Source organism: Branchiostoma lanceolatum, chromosome 4 (assembly GCF_035083965.1).
Source record: "Branchiostoma lanceolatum isolate klBraLanc5 chromosome 4, klBraLanc5.hap2, whole genome shotgun sequence".
NCBI classification, from domain to species: domain Eukaryota; kingdom Metazoa; phylum Chordata; class Leptocardii; order Amphioxiformes; family Branchiostomatidae; genus Branchiostoma; species Branchiostoma lanceolatum.
In genome coordinates, this window is record NC_089725.1 from 6,074,626 (window position 1) to 6,096,927 (window position 22,302).

At 42.7% G+C, this 22,302-nt stretch overlaps 2 protein-coding genes across 2 annotated transcripts in view; both read left to right on the forward strand.

Moving 5' to 3' along the window:
• The window catches only part of LOC136432339 (ATP-binding cassette sub-family B member 10, mitochondrial-like), a 28,059-nt gene extending 23,651 nt beyond the window's left edge, over window positions 1-4,408 (forward strand). The window contains exon 13 of the mRNA XM_066423530.1: window positions 1,291-4,408. Within this exon, the coding sequence (XP_066279627.1) occupies window positions 1,291-1,543 (253 nt within the window). The 3' untranslated portion in view covers window positions 1,544-4,408. The remainder of the gene's footprint in view (window positions 1-1,290) is intronic.
• A 3,133-nt stretch (window positions 4,409-7,541) lies between these two features.
• The window catches only part of LOC136434132 (protein bark beetle-like), a 45,158-nt gene continuing 30,397 nt past the window's right edge, over window positions 7,542-22,302 (forward strand). Inside the window, exon 1 of the mRNA XM_066426896.1 lies at window positions 7,542-8,707. Within this exon, the coding sequence (XP_066282993.1) occupies window positions 8,089-8,707 (619 nt within the window). The 5' untranslated portion in view covers window positions 7,542-8,088. The remainder of the gene's footprint in view (window positions 8,708-22,302) is intronic.

The window sequence follows — 22,302 nt, forward strand, 5'->3', positions numbered from 1 at the left end:
GTCTGTAAGCTTAGAGAAATTCGGATAGATTTTAGTTGTCTGAATAGACAACTCATTTCGTGCATTATCATGAAATGAACAGTTTGAAATAAAGTGTATTTTGTCTTCCACGGCATTTATACTGCAATACTTACAAAATCTTTCGTATACAATGTATACGTAATTTTTAATTAGCTAGCCTGGATGCCAAACCCCCAATCTCTAAAATATTTTAAATAAAAAAGACACGATAGATATTTTAGAGATTGGGTGTCTGGCATCCAGGCTACCCTTAGCGTGATCTTGTACTGTTTCTAGCAATTGCGTTCCACTTATGACGAACCTTAAGAAATCTATACCCTAAGTTTGGCCTGAGGGACCTTTAAGACACATGCACTGATATTAGACCATCTAGAGGTTAACTGAAATGTCACTGAATGTTTCAGGATGCCAATTTGATTGCTGTTTGAATAATTTCAATAATTTCCATCAAATTTACATGCTGTCGCCTAATTGAAATATAAAATACCAGTGTCCCGATACTTTTCAGTTGTATATTGTTAAACTGTACTTATTGGATCACTTAGGCCGCACCAATTTTATTTCTTGGTTAACAGATTTTTAATTTTGATTTTAGCAACCAAAAAAATTATGAAAACAGAAGGCTGGGGTGAAAACTTGCACCTGACCCTGTTCACTCCCTGATACATGTACTGTGTGCACCAATTTGAAAGTAAAAACACTCCTCTGAGATTCTGTTTTCATGTTGTTTTTCCAATCTAGCATTTTGTTTAATTTTTTTTTTTTAATTTTGTTAACCAAGAAAATAAACTGGTGTGGCCTTAGGTGGAAATTTCGAATATAAGATAAAATTTAAAAAAAAGACTAGAGTTAAGTATTTGTGCTACATATACTTCAGGTTTGCTATGTTAGTTTAGCGATTACGGGGTCTTTTTATAGATATGAATCGGTATTGAATTTTTCTTTTTATTTGAGTTGAATGTGTGATAGTTGTGTGCCGATTTGTTAAAAATAGAGAAAACGCTAGCGGCCCATAAAACACCCCTCTCAATGAAATGGTATGGCTACCCTGCCACGTCACAAAATTAAGATGGCGGCCACCACACATGCCGACGAAACCAGCAAAGGTTTTGCTACGCAAACCTGTAATTTCAAATGTAAGATCAAAAAAATTTTAAAGAAAACCCTGCCTTCCTACCCTAATTTTTTTTAGGACTGTAGTCGAAAACACAACATTGATTTTCCTAGGCCCAAGGTGATTGACAGCTGGCTAATTCTCTTTTCCACCAGCGCTCTTGATGCAGAGAGCGAATCCCTGGTGCAAGAGGCCCTGGAGAGGCTCATGATTGGCAGGACAGTTATAACGATCGCACACAGGCTGTCTACCATCAAGAACGCTGACACCATTGCTGTTCTTCACAAGGGGGCTATTGTGGAGCAGGGCAGCTACCATTCCCTCATGGACATTCCCTCCGGCATGTTCAGGAAACTCGTGGAAAAACAAACCATAGTCGCCCATAACGGAACCATAGCAACGCAATAACAAACCACCGTCAAAGGCAGTTATATGTAAAGGTCACAGAAGCTATTAAGTATATCAGCTTTTAGAAACAGGCAGAAGTTAAAAGTGACTGACATTTATCAAGGGTGCATATCAGAGAGAGTTTGACGTGATGTTTCAGAGAATAAGTATATTTTTACTGACAAAATTTTAAAGCTAAGAATTTTGATGAAGTAAGGGCAGTTCTAGGTAAAACAAAATATGGGACAAGATGACAATTTTGAAATGCCTCTCAGTCATATTCATATTCCATAAATGTGAGTAATTTAGTTAGAATCATTAGACATTCCCCTTCTGTATTTTTATTGCTATCTTGTCCTAGATTAGCCCCAATCAATAACGAGCAATTAAGTGCATACGTAAGTGGATGAAAGCTTTGTGTGATTTTATCTGGGACATTGATTATGATGGACGCTACATTTTCTCCCATGAGATGATAACTCAGGGAATGAAACTGTACCACAAAATATATCTTTAAGGGCAAACTGTAGCCTGGATGCCAGACCCAGACGAAACCCCCTTCCGATGGGAAAGCCACATGACCCCCTACTAATGTTTTCACCCTCTCTAGCTCAGGGGGCCTGTTGTATAATTTTCCTTTGGGGCATGTTGGCCATAGAGCAAAGGGGGAGCCTCTACCAGGCTCCAGATGCGGCTGGAAAGAGTAGAAATTGGCCAAATAGACAGAAAAAATATGAAAGAGGAGTTAGTTTGCTATAGGGGTACAGATTGCCGCATGGATGGCATGTTGGACCCTCTCTCCGTGGCCGACTCCCTTAGCATACTATTCACTCTTTTTGGCCAATTTCTACTATTTTTCCAGCCATCCGCGGAGCCTGGTAGAATGACAAAGGGGCTGGCCTGTGTAGGCCCTGGAAACAGTCTGGCATCCAGGCTAGCCAAACTGTTGACTGCAGTGCTAGTAACGTTACCAGACGAACGTCATTCATTGTTTTCTGCGTCCATTCCCTCCAAGTCTGTTCCTGTGCCTTAGGCCTTAGGGTATATTAATTTCACCAGACACCTCTGAGTTTAAACAGCAACTGAGGCGTGTCTTGAACTTCCTAAGACCATGACTACCAACTTTGCGAGTTGTGCTTTCAAAACAAACAAGGCAGCTATGGGACTGTCTGGCCCTGTCCCGAGAAGGGTATGCTTACCACAGTTTTGGTAACATCACCTTGGGAACTGCCAACACATCGATGATAGTTAAAGAAGTGTGGAAAAAGATATTATATATTTAGGGGTCATATTACCTCTATTTCTTCATATTGAGAATGAATTATACCAGCAATTCACATCCCATACAATTGTAATTGATATTTTTTTCTTTTAATGTTGTGGACGGGAAGCGCTTTAAACATTGTACTTAACAAATTGTCATCAGCTAGTTTGACCTGGGTACCAGCGCCCATTACTCACCGAGAGCATAACAGTGTCGTTCAAGAATGCTTTTAAGCCAGCGCTAGTCGTAATTCTGTAATCACCGAAGAACGAGTCGTCAGGTGTCTTACAATGATAGGCAGTACGTCGGTTGTTTTTATAACATGCTGTGCAATAGACTGATCCTAACTGTCCATCACTATTAGCAGTTCAACCAATGAGAGATTGGCAATTATCGGTTCGACCAATGGGAGTAATGCATTCTGCGATGTTTTTATTTTGCAGTTCTATGTTTTCACGCAGGTGTGCACGGCTATGGGATCGGTCTATTATGGTAATTGGATTGCTTAGAGAGATTGCGTCAGTTGTAAATGCAGGAATGTTCGCGGCGGCTTAATATTCGCGGTGAAGGCTTTACCGCGAACTTAAACCACCACGAAAAGCCGTCCCATTGTGTAACTGTAGTGCTACTATTGTTTCAATCAAACGCGAACTCAAACCCACCGCGAACACTTCATTTTCTCCCTATCGCGAAATTAAATCCCCGCGAACATTTCTGCATTTACAGAGATAATGTATTATTTTCAAAGGAAATAATGTAGAATCATGGTTAAAAGCAGAGTATGTATATTTGTTATTCCAGAAAATACATCCCGCATTGATCGTGAACTCGTTGACAATTGGTGAGGATAACCTTTGCTTTAGGTGAAAAAGCGTAGGCGTCCATAATTGTATAAAGTATGTGTGTTTGCGCTGGGTAGGTTCTATAATCGGTTCCATCTCGGTACTTACTACCAGGCGGCACGTTCATAAAGCCCTTTCCCAAGATGGATGTAAAGTTTTGACAAGGAAGATTCAGTGGGCGAAAAACATTCCAGATGAGATTCGACCCACGTCTACCTCTATGTGCGTAATCAAATGACCTTTTCGATATCGTGCTTTCCAATTGTTATAATGGGGATGGCACCTTTCCTAAACACCACTCTTTGACAGGGTGCATATGGTTTCAATTCTGGCGCAGGGACATATCATAATCCACAATCAGGTGTATGTTGCTAATGTATAGGCGCTCAAAATCATTAAAATAGCATCTGTGCCGTGGGAAGAATATGTAGCCTATAGATGTGTTTAAATTTCATCACGTTTCCTCTTAAAGGCAACCAAAGCATATTAGGGCCAAAAAAATGGACATAAAAAGATGCTAAAATCTTTATGGTAGTGACATTTACTAACACTGTTTATCACATATAACTTCATACTTTGAGCATTTTAAAACCGTACAAAATGTGCCGTACGATGATCCCCTTAGCGAGCCTACAGAAACTCCGGCGATGATTTTCAGTGAGTTCTCACATCACAACGACGTTCTGTTTTTGCATCATAGACGTCGCTATACATTGTGATAGTGTTGTTAGATCTAATCGTGTATAGAAATGACTAAATAAATTGGCTTTCAAAATCTGATTTTCGGTCCCGAATATTGCTTGGGTTTCCTTTAAATCTGTAAGTTCTGTCCGCAGTCAAAACAGCACCGTTGTCCTCCTTTTGAGTCAATTTGTGAAAATTACATTAGGAAGATCACGTTGATACGGAAGCTTAACGGCATATCATCACCGATACTTGCCCTTTTATGGTCACGTTGAATGAAATCACGATCGACAATCAGTGGTTGAAGTGGTCACGAGGTAGTGATAAAGGTCAGCGTGCACAGAGAATACCTTCAGCGGGAAACTGCGTGTGATGTTTTAAAAATGTGTTGCTGTGTTCACCAAATGGTAGATGAGAATTTTCTGAATGGTCATGGAGGTTGTCATACAATACGTTTTTTCTCCTTCGCAAAGTCGTGAAATCTTTTAGGACTAAGCTTTTTACATACACATACATAAGCTGCACTAGGATTACTAGGCATCAGGTTATCCTGCGATTATCAATGCAATAAAAAAGTTGCTGTCATTGGCTTACTGTAAATGCAGACATTTTCGCGGTGGTTTTATGTTCGCGTTTTTCGACCGTTTCACCGCGAACTTATATAACCACCGCGAACATTTTGTCCAAGACTGTAGCAGTATCTGACTATAGCGCTTCCGCAAACTTAATACCACCGCAAACACTCCATTTTCACCTTAGCGCGAAATAAAACCCACGCGAACTTAAATGCATTTACAGTACCATGTCCTTGTGTGACTCTAATCCGTTTTCTGGACTGAGCCAAAGTCAAAAAGACATTTTACAACGCCTGAATATGCATCACGAGATGTGTGTGTGTAAGCATTCACAGCCATATCATGTCTCTATATGATTGATCATAACCTTCGTAGAATCCAGCATCAGCTATATCACACGGATACATAACAACCTCAGAGGAGTCACCTTACACGCAGAATATCGATCAATTTCCACAAACTTAACCTGCGATATAGAATATTACTGTAAATGCAGAAATGTTCGCAGGAGTTTAATTTCGCGGTAGAGAGAAAATGGTACTCTCCGAGCAGAGGAGGGGTTCCGGCTGGTTTTTGACGTGTTTTTATGCGTTTTTGTCGGGCTTTGTGGGGTTTGAAGGTACACACAAAAATTACAAAGTAGAACGCCCGACAAAAACGCCTAAAACACGTCAAAAACCAGCCGGAACCCCTCCTCTGCTTGGAGAGTAAGAAAATGGAGTGTTCGCGGTGGTTTTAAGGTCGCGTTTGAAACAATTATAGCGCTATAGTCACATAAAGGAAACACTTTTCGCGGTTTTCAGTTCGCGGTTAAGAGTTCACCGCGAAAAACGCGAACATAAGACAACAGCGAACATTTCTTCATTTACAGTATCAGTGTGCCATTTTGATCCATATAACGTTACGTCTCTTGAATACTGTAAAAAATACTGTCAAAGCATGCAGATATGTTCGCGGGAGTTTAATTTCGCGGCAGAGAGAAAATGGAGTGTTCGCGGTGGTTTTAAGGTCGCGTTTGAAACAATATTAGCGCTATGGTCACACAAAGGAAACACTTTCCGCGGTTTTAAGTTCGCGGTTAAAGAGTTCACCGCGAAAAATGCGAACATAAAACTACCGCGAACATTTCTGCATTTACAGTATCAGTGTGCCATTTTGATCCATATAACGTTACGTCCCTTGACCATTTCAGGCTGTATGAGAAGATATGTACGTGATCCTAATGACACGCTACAAAGCTACGGTGCCTTTGTGTGATCCAATTGGATTGCTCGTCTCATCGATTGATACTGACCTTCATCGTACACCGACGTCAGTGTGTCCCTGTGTTAGGCCTTACTAATTTGATTATATGGATGACATCTTATGGGCGCTGCAAAATTGATGATTGCGTGTGTGCGTGCCAAAAAGATAAAAGTTGGGTCAAAAAGAAGTTGCCTTCATTATGAAATCTAAGCGGTCACACGTGGGTCTAGAAGGTTTTAGAAATGACAGAACATGGTACACCAAACAATAAATTCTCTCTATTTGGTCTTTCACATTTTCTTGGAAGACTTTTGAAAACTTCGCTGGGGGCCGCCGAAACGCATGCATTATGTGCAGGGCTCGATACACATTTTGTGATAGAATCAGTTTGTTTTTGATACGGTAGAAAAAGAGGCATAGACATTAGTATCCGTTTTCCGAGCCTTTTTTTTTTCAATGTACGGCATATGTTTGCTCATTTCTTTGTACGATCAAGGATCGAGGTTAAATCTAGATTAAACCTCCTTGGAAGTTGGTACGATTCAGACTTGCACAGTATAGTCGCAAACTTCTTTTGTGGGGGGAAACGGACGAAAATTGACGCGCCTGCGGATGTCATCCAAATAATCAAATCAACGTGGCCTAACGTTTGACGCAAGATCGATGAGAAGGTACAGTAAACCGTACTCATTCATATATTTATGATATTATAGCAGAGGGTTAGAAAATGAACTTTATATCATATAGTTTATGGTGGTAGTTTAGTCATTTCGGATGGTGACGTAAAGCCGACGGCCCCGTGTATGAGGGAGCTTTGGGCGTAATAAAGCCTCAAGCGTCAAACCTCTGTACGTAAAAGAGCCCAACACACTTATCGAGAAGAGTAGGGGTGACCCGGTGTGCTTGGCCAAAAACGCGAGCCGTGGCGAAGCCGCACTACCACTGGCTAATGACTGCTTTACTTTTATTTGCTTTAGCGGGGTCATCCCCAAAAGACCGCAAAATTTCCAAAGTTCCCGCGTTTTTTTCCTGGCCATGCTGTGACACGTATAAACTGACATACGTCTGGCCGGAGAGAGAGACAGCCCAGTTGGATTGGCGTGCTGCATGTGTATGTGTGGGCGGGCCCCCACTGACACGACCCGGGTCACCAAACTTATGTCTCTCTTATGAGACAAACACTGGATTTCAGCCAAGGGAATTTCTCAGGAAGCGTTTGTCTACGAGTTCTTTTTGTTGTTTTCCTGTGGAGCTTCGGGGGCGATCGGCGGATTGCGAGTGAACCGGTGGGATTGTACAGCTGAGAGCACATGGCAACACTGGGGTCCGATCACTCTTAGGGATGATACGAGTGCGCAAGTGTGCTCGCTGCTTTGCATCGCCCGTTAAAACATTAATGCCCCACGCAGCTTCGTTAAACATTTACGCACGCTACAAGACGCACAGACCTACGGTGATGTTTTTCCTATAACCCAACAGAGGATATATATTAAAAACAGTGTGCGGTTTGTAGGGTTCTAGGTCGAAGGTCTGCCCTCTTGACATGGTAGACTGGAATACCACACGTCTTCCGATGTCTCTGTGAAACCTAATCCCTTGTATGCGTTAATTTTGTACGCTCCTCCATAAATAGTATCTACCGACTGGCTGTGCAGTGTGCTGCGGTGTTATCAACATCAGTCCCAGGCAAGGGCTAACATGGACCGCAGTCGTAACTTGCCTCAGATCTAGCATGCCTTTATTAAAATTGACCATTTAATGGATGTTTGGGAGACATTCTCGATGAATTGGTTGGCTCATCGATCGTGATTGCTGGAAGAGGGATGCGTCATAGCTTGAGGGAAGCCAGCTAGGGAAAGTGCTCTCTCTCTCTCGCCGTGCACACGGCTATTACCGATCATTCCTACAGCGGCACGCTGGCAGGAGTCTGTTCGCATTCTCAGCTATGGACGCAGTATGATCATGGCTACGGTCTTCTACAGCAGGACATCATTACTCGCGCTGTGGCGATGGAGTTTTGCCCTGGTGTGGTTGAGAAGCTGCCTGTGCCAGACGGAACTAGGGGGGCACTTGCCGGGATCTCGGGTACTGACGCTAGCGGGAAGCCCGTACGAAGCAACGGAGGATATCCACGTTCCCAGCGGTTCTGTCTTGACCGTGGAACCGGGAGTTACCGTACGTTTTGCCCCCGGAGTGGGCTTGTTTGTTGCCGGCGCGCTGAAAGCACAGGGCCGAGACGATCAGAGGATAACCTTTACCCGGTTGGACGACGGTGGAACGTGGAATTTATCGAGTCGGCTTGGTCTTGGGATCAGGCTTGTGGAGGGGAGAACGTTAAACGAAGGCCGGTTAGAGTTGCAAGATGCCAATGATACATGGGGAACCGTATGCGACGACGGGTGGGATAGCCGGGATACGGCGGTCGCCTGCCGTCAACTGGGGTACCGCGGGGGAGGGGAGTTTCGCCGCTTCGGTAGCGGTACCGGACCCATTCTTCTTGACGAGATGGGCTGCGATGGCTCTGAACTTGCCCTCTTCAAATGTCGCATAGAGACATTCGGAAACCATGACTGCGGTAAGATGGTTTATTTACTAAACCCTACATGCACGCAACACCCCGTATCCACCGTTTGTTTTTCACTAGTAGTAGAGATATTTTTCAGATGGCGACGAGAAAACATAGCAGTGAGGTTTCAGCTTGTCGAGAAATTAAACCATATGTCCTGACGAGACGGGGTCCGATAAACCATTATCAAGCTTTCCCCCCGTGGCGATCCTTAATCTTCATTTATCGACAGAGCGTGCATAATTTTCAAGGCCTGAAGTTCCACCGCGACACCGGCCTGATTTTACAGACTCGTTGTTTTGATGATGTGGTGAGGCACCCTAGAGGTACATGTAGAATACGTCTGTGAAAATCAAACCAGTCACTTCCTAGAAACCACATGCTCATCACATGAAAAATGGCCCATTTCTCTCCCCAGCAGTCGAGGGTTCAGTTACCAAAAAGGATATTGTTGTTCGCCATAATTAATGATCTCGTGAAATTTTATCGAACTGAAAATCTATCCTGTCGTAGATATCCGCAACACTAGACATCGGGGACAGCGTATTTTGTGCCTGACGAGTGCTCTTTGTCAGGAAAAAATTCCGATATCCTCAGCTAGTATCTTCGTAACGTTATCACCCGTTTTGGTTGTAGATTGTGTTGAGGAACTGATTGGGGTCATTGCCCCTCTCGGGAGTAAGTGTGAGAGATTTGTAATTACAACCATGTACCATGACGGCAACTCCTCCCATCTCTGCGATATTTGTGGTTGTAAATTACCGCCATCATATTGAAGCGTATGTTTTTTCCCTATCGGGTAATTCATCACAAATAGGAACGTATATTAAATACCATTCATATTACAGAATAGGCCATTCTTTGCTCCTATTTTTCTAGCCTCTACCAGGCCCCGCGGATGGTTGGGAAAATAGTAGGAATTGACCAAATAGAGTGAATAGTATGCTAAGGGAGTCGGCTACGGAGAAAGGGTCCAATCTGGAGCCTACAAGTGAAACCCTGGCAAATATTCTCCCTTTAGCCGGCGTAGTTAGTCTGGTATAGAGACTAATATTTTTCTGCTCACAGTTATGTAACGTTACGTAATCCACATTTTCTTATACTTTGTGAATTCCGCGTGTATCTAGGATCTAGTACCCCCGCCCTCCCTATCGACCGCCTAGCCTAGCAGACGTCATCCCTTAGAAATTCCGCCGCATGTGTTTACGATTACGGGGAGAGTAATTTCTCTGTAGCACAAGACGGCTATCAGATGCTAGAGTTTCTCTGCCATGGCAGGCTTGCTGTCTTTCATTACTAGCGGTGACGTTCAAATATCAACAGGCGGCCGCATCTGTTTTTCTCTCGCTTTGTCCATGCATATCGTGGTATCGACTGTCTCATTATTATTTATGATATATGGATTTGAATCTGGTGTACTTTGCATCGTCATTCCTATATACAAACGTTATTGTTTACACCGTACTATTTTTGTAGTAGACCTAGAAAGATAGCAGCTTACTTTCATGACACGTTTGCCATGATATTCCAGTATTTTAGCAACGATCCCCTTGCAAGTTATATAACGCTATTACATAAACGACTTCACACTCATGCACTGAGTCCCCCCCCCCCCCCCCCCCATCCTGTATGGCCTGGCTTGCTGCCATTCTTTGATACTAACGTTCTTGTCGCTATATTTTCTTTCGTTGCAGAAAGATATCGCCTTACTTTACTATATGACTCTAGCTCTTGTATTCTGATATTCTAACAATGCCTAGCTGTAATATATTATATAACGACTGTACACTCATGCACTAACATCCCCCTCCCCCCATACACACACACACACATGTGCGGTGTGGCGTGCAACCGATCTTTGACACTAACGTTCTTGTTGCTATATTTTCTTTTGTTGGAGAAAAATATTGCCTTACTATCCTAACACTCTTTCTCTTGTATTCTGATATTTTAGCAACGCTTTGCTGTAATATAACGTCTCTATCATGTCTATACTCATACACTAACACCCTTCCATATCGCTACCGGAATTACCCCGGTCTATTGTAATGCCCCGGGTTCTATGGCTAGACAGAAAGGTCACAGTCTCGGCTGACGCTTTACCCTTGGAATGATAGGAATCACTCGACCTTCTCAACATCACGAATAAATTATGCAAATGAAGCATAGAAAGGGATCATTGAACAGACCGTTTCCGCCAGCACAAGGTCTGAGTTGCTCTGTCTACTAGAAAATTAATTTTGAGAGATATGTTATGGCAGCGTCATATTAGTCTACTCACTCACCCTCTCCCATAGCTTAGTCAGCCGTAGGGGCAGTATAGCGTTCAGTACTACTACTACTACTACTAGACAATATTTCTATCCAAGGTGCACCTTATGGTTGAATGGTTATAGAACAGTTATTCGGTTGCCAGACTGTCCAGTTAGGCCATAGTAATTTAATTATACGGGTGACATCATCTGGGCATTGCAAAATTGATGCGAGCGTGCAAAAAAAAGTTTGTGCAGAAAAACAACAGTTTATAATGAAATCCAAGTGGTCAGAAAGGTTATACAGCTGACGGAACTTAATAGCAGATTCTATATTTTTGTTCTTTAACATCAATTACATCTTCTTCTAGATAAGTTAAGGGCTCGAAATACATATTGCAAAAGGAGTAACGTCAAAAGTCAGTACGTCTTTAGGAAAAGAGGCATTGTATGATATTAGTATCAGTTTTCCGATATCATTTATTTTGCAATTCACGGCATGTATTTGTTTATATTTTGCAGCTTCTTCGTACAATTTGCAGTATGGTCGCAAATTTGTGATCCTTTTTTGTAAACGGACCAAAATTAATGTGTGCGGATGTCATCCATATACATGCAGTCAAGACAGCTTGGTCCGGTTGAATGGTCTTGTATAGAGCTTAATTTCCTGGTTTATTTGTACCCTTGCCTTAGCTGTCAGCAGTCATCGATAAGCGTACGGAAACATGGTACACAGAGCGTAAATCACGCGGAGTTGGGAGGACATATTTACGCTGGTGGAGTTGATGTGAGTCCGTGATGTGTGAAGACGAGCTCAGTAAACGTTCCAAATAAACAAAACACAGCTGTAGAAACGTGATAGCCGTACTGCCCCACACACGTGCGAAAAAGCTCCAAACGTTCGAATGAGCCGAAATGGAACACAGCGCACAGGTCACGTATGGTAATGATCTCCGAAAAAAGGGGGTGGGGTGGGGCTTGGGGGGAGAGAGGACATTCCCTAAAGATCGGTCGTTCGTTTTGCAATTTTCCTTGCTGTTTCAGTAGCAGGTTATATTTTCACAGGGAGTGATTGCTAGCCCTTCCCCTTTAATAATGAATGAAGACCTTTATTGCACATTTTTGACACACTGGGCTAAGTACAGGTAAATAAAAGGACAAAACACGTTGAACAGATAGGGTTCATAGATACAAAATAAAACTAACCTAGTTACTATCAAAATATAAATTCAACTTCTCCTTTAATGCCACCTCCTCGAACGCAGGACCCCCATTTTACGTCCCTTCCGAAAGACGGGTGTAGCCCCAACCGAGATGTCCTGACCCAGGATTGAACCAAGGTCTCCCCACAGTTAGCAACTAATTGGAACCAGGAGCTCAACTGTGAGGCTGCTACCAGTTGATCTACATGTATAGGCACGTCCGTATAAGGGTGTAGCCCCAACCGAGATGTCCTGACCCAGGATTGAAACAAGGTCTCCCCGCGGTTAGCAACTAATAGGAACCAGGAGCTCAACTGTGAGGCTGCTACCAGTTGAGCTATATAGACACGTCCATGTATTCCCTAGGGCAGTTCCCAGCAAAACGTCCTGGCAGATATTGCGTGCCATCAGCTAATTCATGATAAGCGCCGAGCGCTTACACCAATTTTCAGATTTTCCAATTGTTCACTCGGAAATTTGCATTGACGTCATGTTGTAAATATCGGATCTATGTAGCAGTGTACATGTGAACTAGCACGTAATGAGACATGAAGAAGATTTATTAAAGGCAACCAAAGCAATATCAGGGCCCAAAAAATGGAAATGAAAAAAATGCTAAATCTTTATGGTAGTGACAATTACTAACAATGTTTAGCACATTTGCGTAATAACTTGCGTTAACACTTTGGGAATCATAACTAAAACCGTCCAAAAACGAGCTGTACGATGATCCACTTAATTTCGCGAGCCTACAAAAACCCCTGTGCCGATTTTCAGTGAGTTCTCACATCACAAAGACGTCGCATTTTTGCATGATGGACGTCGCTAATGCTATACATTGTGATAGTGATGTTTGAACTTATCACGTATAGAAATGACTGAATAAATTGACTTTAAAGATCTGATTTTTGCGCCCTAATGTTGCTTAGGTTTCCTTTAACGCAACAAAAGTACAGCGACTTTACTACCGTCAAGTAAGAAAATAAGACATAAAACTTAAAATTCTACATTTATGAATCTGAGATACTGTAATAGGGGAAATGTTCGCTGTAGTTTTTCACGGTGAACTCTTCTCTGCAAACTTAAAATCGCCGCGAATTTGTCCAATTTTCTAGTAAAACCCTATACGTATGGCAGTTTCAACCGTGAAAACTCTCCATTTTCTCAGTGTTGCTACCGCGAAATTAAATCCCCGCGAACATTTTACCTTTTACAGTATTTTGTAGTCCCACTTGATACTAATGTGTCCCGAGACCCATAGTAGAATGGAACTCGTCGTCATCAAATACTGTAGGAAAATCCTCACTAAATAGTGCGGTTGCAGTCAGATGTGCAAAGACTAGTTGTCAGGCCGTCCAGTGTAGTATAACCAGCTGCTTACGCGCCGCGTGCCTGCGAAGCTGGTGTGTTACGCCGAAGGGCGATTATATAAAAAGCTGCCCGCTCACGAGAGAATGTGTAAGTGTTGTACAATGAACGCAGTGGAAAATGAAATACATTTCATTTGCCAATGCCCTCTATATGAGGCCGAAAGAAACCGTTTATATAAAACAGCTTCCGTTAATTCTCCTAGCTTTTACCATTTGAATAGCTTACAAAAATCCATATCACTACTAAAATCAACAAACCCACTTACGATGAAAAATGTGGGTCTCTTCATTTTCCACTGCCTTCAAAAAAGAAGTCAAACCCAACCATAGTCAACCTTAGTTAACATAGAACTTTGACAGTAGTCTAGATAACTATTTTTGATTCCCATGTATTCCCATGTACTTGTTTGTCTGCAATTAGCCTTCGGGCATGAACTTGCAATAAAGTTAAAGTTATACAGGCTATACAGATACAGAAGCTAGTGTGTTACGCCGAAGGGCGATTATACAGGCTATACGGATACAGATGAAGATCCCATCCTAAAATCGTATACAGAATCTTGGTTATTGTTGTTGTCCTTGTTTAACGTCTATTATATCACTAGACGTGGTCTCTTGGTGCTGGGTTACGCTTGGTTACGAGTCGACTAGTCTAACTCTTGGTGACTTGTGCTTGCGTGTATCTGGAAGTGTTTCTAGGAGAGCGCATCGAGTCTGTGCTAGCCGGCCGGATGTCAGACCCCCAAACTCTGAAATATCTACCCCACACTATAGATATTTTAGAGTTTGGGGGTCTGGCATCTAGGGTAAGTCTGTGCGTACTCTCAATTGTCCTGGGAGAAGGCTTAGTACATCTGCTTGTTGATTGCCTCGGAAAGGTCTTCTCTTATCCCGGCTAGACTGGTGATATCCGTACATCATGTCTCTACTTTCCTCTGTAATGTTGTATGTCTCGTATAAGCTCTCAGCTTCTAGCAGCATGTGTTGTCTTTCCTTTTTCGTAGAGAGAGCAGTGTAGTCTCCAAGCATACCCAACGGTTGCAAAGACCGTATCCAACTGGCAGAAGGAGTTTTTATAGCAACCGTGCCTGACGACTCCCCTGGCTGACTGGAGCTTCTCTGGCTAGCTTGTACGATTTTAGTACCGTGGAGATCTGCTTGGAGATTAAGGGCAGTGGCCAGTGGCGGGCTAATGGTGACGAATGCCACGCTGTCCATGGCTGTCACTCGCGGCCATTCTGCCCGAGTTCCCCCGCCCGTTGACGGGATGATGTGAGATAAGCGCCGTAACACGCTAGTGATGAATGCCGGCATGTTCTCCGAGTGTCAGCCGGGACGGTTGGTTCGTGGACCGTGTGTCAACCCCACGTCCGACTGTCGGGCTCTTGAAGGATCGTGTCAATAGATCAACTAGAATTCGGACGAGGATGTAGCATTTCTCGCTAAGGTGGTGACCTGCCAGTTAGCATTCATTCCTTGGATGAACAACTGACGTACTCGCCAAGCAGAGGTTGGTGGAGGAAGATTGTGACCTTTTTTTACTCTCCAAGCAGAGGTTAGTGGAGAAGATCGTGACCTTTTTATCCTGCCCCGAAAAATGGGCAAAAAACAGGTCAGAGGATAAAAAGGTCACGATCTTCTCCACTAACCTCTGCTTGGAGAATAAGCTTTTTATCCTATGCCCCGTTTTTTGTCGGCTCTCCCCACGATCTCACTCGGTGTCCATCTTGTTGGTGGGGAGAGCCGACAAAAAACAGGGCATAGGATAAAAAGGTCACAATCTTCCCCACCAACTTCTGCTTTTTTTGCTTGGAGAGTACAACTGATGTATGACGATGAAAAATTGTAAATTGTTCTCTCTCCTCCAGATCAAAAGGAACGTATATGATAATTATTTAATATAATATAATGATATACTTTATCATAAAGATAGCGATTTCACTAGAACCATGTCAACCCCACAATCTAGACTATATGTTAAGACTTGTTGAACAAGGTTGCAAGTCTGTCAGATCCTCAGCATCTATTCAAGAAGAAGTTAGGCTCCGGTGGCGGCGGAACTCTCTATGGCAGCTAAAGTAGACAGGCTGAGAAATTCCATATGGCAGCTAAGTAGACAGACTGACAAAAACGGATCAATATAGCAGACTGGGCCCGGTAAGACACCCCTTAGCCGACTCCTAGAGACGGGGACCAGGCTAGCTGGTTTCTGACTCGTCTTTTGGGCGTTTTGGGGTGGCTTTCTATTTCGTCAGATTTTCTTCTTCCCTTTTTGTCCACCAGCCAACTAGAAAGCCCGATAAAAACGCCTAAAGAAGACGTAAAAAAACAGCCGGGGCCTAACCTCTGCTTGGAGAGTAGTCAGATCGTGCACGGTAGCTATTCAACCTCCTTGTGGCTATTCTAAAAGTATAAGTAGCACCTTTGTACACTGGCCTATTATCATCGCGACGTGATTTGACCAGCCCCTCACTGTGTGATTAATCTTCTTATACCATACTGCGGTTGCCTTGGCTTGCCAAAAGTAGCCTCATTTTCAGGCCTACTTGGTGGCGTTTATTACAGGTTTGCGTAGCAAAACCTTTGTTGGATCCGTTGGCATGTGTGGTGGCCGCCATCTTGAATTGTTACGTCACAGGGTCGCCATACCATTTTATTGGACGGGGTGTTTTTTTTTTGGGGGGGGGGGGGTCGCTAGCTTTCTCTCTATTTCTAACAAATCGGCACACAACTATCACACATTCAACTCAAATGAAAATACCAATTCATATTTGTGAAACGACCCCGTAATCGCTAAAGTAACATAGCAAACCTTAAGTATATGTAGCACAAATACATACCTTTATACTAGTTTATTTGGGGGGGGGGGCGCTGATTCGCGATTTTCAACAATCGGGCTAGGTTCTTTTGCTAGATAGATCGTTTCGCCGCCCTTCATCAAACGAATCTGGCCCCAATGTGTCGAAAATCGCGAATCAGTGCTCCACCAAAAAATAAACGAAACAGGCGCCAACTGTAGAAGGTCTGCAAAGTAGGCTAGCCGGAAGAGAGGGAGAGAATCCCCAACAGATGTGTTCAATGGAGCCAATCACGGTGAGGCCTTGATAACGTGATTAACAAATCATGACATCCGCCCTCCACGCGTGCCTTCCCTATCTCTTGCATCGATATTTTATGATAAGTGGTGCCGATGGTGCGATTGACCCACGCCATGATTCCCTTTCATCCTCAAACCTTCAAGTTGAAACGATGTTATCCTGATAAGACGGGTTCCTCTAGGGAAAAACACTCTTTACTAATGGCCCGGGCGAGTCGAGGTATCAAAGACAGAGGTGATACCTTCAAACACGGCCCTCCGCACGCAAGATGCACCTGTAACGGAACCGGCACCAGACACGGTGATCAACAACAGATTACGGGCTTATGAGTCACGGTGAACCGGGATGAACCCGATAATACCTTCGGGTGACCCCTTTAGGATGAAAACACCTCAACAGATAACGTTTGCTAAACATAATTCCACCAAGGTGCATAATTCCGCCACCCTGAAAAGGTACGGCCAAACAGATCTCCAACCCAGCGTCCCCCAGTATAATGAGAACTCCTGTATATGTAAAATGTACATACCTGGGGGGTGCTGCACTAGAGATCCCTCAAACCAACTGTTCTTCAAAGTGGCGTATTTATGTAACCTGGCGGATTAATGTTAATGGCGGTTATATCTGATTTTCTGAAATGTTCAATATGGAAACGCAATCATAAGTACGGGCTCAGAACGTAATGTGTACATTCGGGACTCCGGGCGATTAGCCTGACTGGTGAATTGTTCATATTTATCAATGATAATAAGTGGCAAGGTCAAATGTCAACAATAACTAGACACCATCCCACCCTTGACCAGCATGGTACCTCAGTTGCAATGTGTTATCAGGCATGTACAGGAATTGTTGTCTTGTAGTTGTTGTAAAATTCATCACGCTTTCTGTTGGATGTTAAGCCAACGTTGTATCAGAATTTCGTCCGTTGTATACGATATCTTTTTCGACACAACATTTGGAAGCTATAGTCGGGGCCCTATATATACAATGTACGCTATCACGACCGTATACGATACGTTCTGCTGAAGCGCCAATACAGTAAGGGCTCTGTCACACTTGTGCGTATATCCAAGTGCGCATGAGTTCCGCAATCCGCAGTAACATTTTTTGGGTCTAGGTAAATTTTGCGGGGAGGAAGTTGTTTTCTAATTCGACCCACCGTTGAGCAATCTAGTTATCAAACCAAAGAAATTACTTATTAGGCTGCAAACTTGACCTCAAGCAAAAACATGTTAATCCGCAACTCATGCGAGCTTGTATATATACGCACAAGTGTGACAGGGGCTTAACGTAACGTGTATGCTACTGTCTGTTTTTGCTTTACTACAACGACCTGTCGACTGGACACGTTTTAGTGATTGGTTTCAAGCAACATGTTGGCATTTTGGTGTGACATGTCTCACCTTGTAAGGACTCTCAGCGTGTTTTCCTCCATGCAAATATCTTCACGATGTGCACGTCTCGGTATGGTGGGGGGAGGGGGGAGTCCAAATATGGAGATGGTCTATCTAAGCACAGAAATCACAAAATTTGGGCAATCATTGGATTCTTACCCCCTGTACATACCCCTCGAAGTTTGTACATGTTGTAATGGAACTAGTCCATTTTTGCAATGACTTGGGAATAGTCAATATCTGTGTGGAGAATAGATTTGGGGTTCAGATCTTCTGACCTTAAATACTTTAAGGCATGAATTATGTTTGCTAGCATACCTTTATACTAGTTCAGTACATAGCTATGGTACAAACTTCAGGGCCGGGGTATGTACAGGGGGAGGAATATTGAAAAAATCACAACATTTTTACATGTTCATATTCACTGTAGTAATTCAGATAGACCGTCCCATATTTCTAGGTGCGTATTTCAGCAAAAAGTGCACTTTTGCGATATAGTACCTAACGTTACCCCTAGTATCGGGCTCAGTATGTGGAGAGAACTATGCATACTACGATGAAAGGGTCCCAACATCGGTTACATATACTTATCTGCGCAACGCAGCAATGCATGGTGTCGTAATATTCGTGAGTTTCACAATCTGCACGTTTGATCTAATCTCCAATCAGATCTAATGGTTGGATACGGCCTTCGCAACCATTAGATCTGCTTGGAGATTACGTTTGATCCGTAAGGCCATGTTGATTTGATTATATGGATGCCATCCGCTCGCGCATTGATTTTCGTCCATTTCCAAAATAATCATAGTTTCAACCATACTGTGAATCGTAAAAAGATGCCATCCGCTCGCGCATTGATTTTCGTCCATTTCCAAAATAATCATAGTTTTCAACCATACTGTGAATCGTAAAAAGCAGCCGCAAAATGAGAAAATACATGCTGTAAATTGCAAAAAGAAATATTTCAGAAAACGGATACTAATATCATAGAATGCCAAAGTCAATTCCAAAGTCAAAGAAGAAGTTTTGAAAGAACAAAAATGAAGAATCTATGTTTCGGTATACCATACTCCATGTGTTTAGTTTTGTTCAACCTTCCTGACCACGCAGATTTCATACTGACTGCAACTTTGTTTTGGGCCATTTTTTTTTATTCATTGGCACGCTCGCATCTGTTTTGGGGTCTTCAGAGGATGTCATCCATGTAATCAAATTAACATGGCCTTGTCCTAAACCTATCAGGATATCAACCGACCCTAGCAAAACCATAGCCAACCATAGCCTTTTTTTATCGACCGCTGGCAAGCTAAGGGACAAAAATTACAACAAAATTCCAAGTAGTTGCAACTTTTCATTTCAGTATACGGCTTTGAACAGTTGATGGTAGAATGCAAAGTAAACATTGTACTTATTTGCTAAGTTTATCTGTATGATTACAATATATGAGAGTACCAATGTCGGCATTGTTTGTGCTAGGGTCGATGGGGTATAGCCGGAAACACAATATTTTCTTTTCCATACCTTGTCGAATCGGTTTAAGTCTTGCTCTTGCCAAGAATTCTTCAGACGAGACAGTTGCTCTATTGTCTCACCTGTCTTCCTCTGAAGCCGACATTTCCTATGAGTCAGGTGGCTGGAGGCTTGCCAAAGGCGATCCCTGGGGGAAAGCTCTAGCTGGATGCCAGACTGTTTCCAGGGCAAACACAGGCTAAGTTCGCGGCTCTAGGGCCAACATGCCCCCAGTGAAATTCTGCAACAGGCCCCCTGAGTTAGATCATGAGAGACGATAGATAGATATTATAGAGATCGGGCGTCTGGCATCCGCATCCAGAGCGACCGTTCAACGACAAAACTTGGATTTCTGTAACCCTTAGTTTTATAACTGGTATATGATTCCAGAAAAAGATGGAAGGACAACATACAAGAAATATTAACAAAGCATAGACTGGGCAGACTAACTAGACTGGAAGAAGATGGGGTCTTCCATGACCGGGAAAAGTGGAGAAGGCTTCTCAACTGACAGGCCCTGCGGGCCTACCTTGGGAAGATGTAAGAAGATGTAAGAATGTAAGATATGATTCACGATTTTAAAGATTAATGTGAAAGAGCAAAAAACACTTGAAGTACTTAAAAGATCCGCTCTTCGTCTATGAAATACGTTGAGCGATCCGTCAATTTTTGGTAGCTCAGACAGTGGAAAGGGAATGTTAGAAATTTGACTACATATGCTTTTTTTCTATTATACACGTGTGCATACTTCTGTATCTGATTGCTGATTGGTCATTTTTAAGTTCAGTCTGAAACAAGATTAACTGCTCTACCCCACCCTGTCATCTTTTCTATCATGCAGGTGTTCATACTCCTGTATCTGATTTCTGATTGGTCATTTGTAAGTTAGTTCTAAAACAAGATTAACTGCTGTGCCCAATCCCGTCATCGAGATTGATATCGACTCTGTAGTCCCACGGCTAGAACAACAAATCCAAAGTCGTTTAGCGGAAAGCCCGGTGGAAGTGTTGGTGGGAGAGGTGTTTACACTACAAGCATGGCCTTTGCACTTCAAAGCTTATTTCAAACAGTTCAATGGAGCGCCTGTTGATAAAGACGTCATCGACAGACTGCCGGCTGGTAAAGTAATCGGTTTGAGCTTAGGCCAGAAATAACCCAGGTCCCCGTGAGCAAGGGTAGATTTTCTCCTTGGCCCTTGATACTGTAAAAGGGGACATTTTCGCGGGGATTTAATTTGGCGGTAGGGAGAAAATGGAGTATTAGCGGTGGGTTTGAGTTCGCGGTTGAGATTGCCATGCAGAATTTTACAGTATAATGGGAAATGTTCGCGGTGTTTTTAAGTTCGCGAAAATATAACCACCGCGAACATATCCACTTTTACAGCCCCCGCAACACAATCTTATTCTGATATCAAAGAATTATTTAGAAGAAAGAAGACCACACAATCAATAGTCAGAAAACATATATTGTAAAACTTCACCTTCAAGATGTTTGGAATTGTGTAGCTGTTTCTGTGATTTCAAAATTCTTTTTTTTGTGTGTCAAATGTTACAATCTACATCGTGCAATGTACAAACGTATCACCATCCTGTATCTGGAATGCATTTAACTCTTTTGTGAAAGTTTAAGGAATGTAAGTGAGCAATACTTCATTTATTATGTCTGCCCAATGGTAATAAAATGATTGATTGATTGATGTTTACAGAAACGCAGAAATGTCTGAAGTTATTTGACCTTATTCGTTACGTTCATCACCCCCCCCCCCCCAGAAGAAAATGCTGTTGGTTAAGTCTAATCTCCAAGCAGATCTCCACGGTGCTAAAATCGTGCAAGCTTGCCAGAGAAGCTCCAGTCAGCCAGAGAAGTTGTCAGACCAGTTGGATACGGTCTTTGCAACCGTTGGGTCTGCTTGGAGGCTATAATGGGCTACAGAATGTTTGTTGACAGTCTGGTAACCGATGCCTCTACTTTCTTATCAGCTGTGATATCTATTTGGACTATGTGTCAAACACAAGCTGCTGAATTACGTACAAAACTGACGGCAAAATATACATAGAATGCACACAGCAGACGTCAATACGGAGGTCAACATGGCTTGTCATACTTGCGAGTCTGGTCATATTATTTGTTAAATATGTTGACTCTGATCGTTGCAGCAGATTGAAAAATATAAAAACAATACTATATCTACAAATTCATCTCCGTAGGCTAATTACAAGGGGTCATACAGATACAATAACTAATGGGTAACAAAAAATTCTATAAATCTATCTGATATTTCTACATACATTAATAAAAGATAAACAAAAAGCTACCTTTCTCTTGAAATCACAGAACCCACAAATTCTAGAAAAAGTGGGACTTTTCGTCTTCCATTGCCTCCAAAAAAAAGAAGTCAAACCAAGCTTGTCTAGATTATTAGATATAGCCAACAGTCGTATCTAGTATTAGTAGCCTATTTTTACAACAAAGTCAGTCACAGTTCACTCTCACATGTATGTTTTTCCCTATGTTTCTACCATGTATTTGCAATTAGCCCACGGGCATGAACTTGCAATAAAACTTAATTCTACATTACTGTGTGTGTGTGTGGGGGGGGTGCTTCTTCTTTGGAGGCATCGACTAATGATTTATGAAGCACATCTGTCCTTCGGAATAGTACCTGGAGAGACAAGATTGCAATGACATACCCTTCCAAGCAGGCTATTAGCTAGCAGGGCATCAGGGAGTCTTCTGGACGCCCCACACTCAGGAGCGAAAGAAATTAGATGCCCTCCTT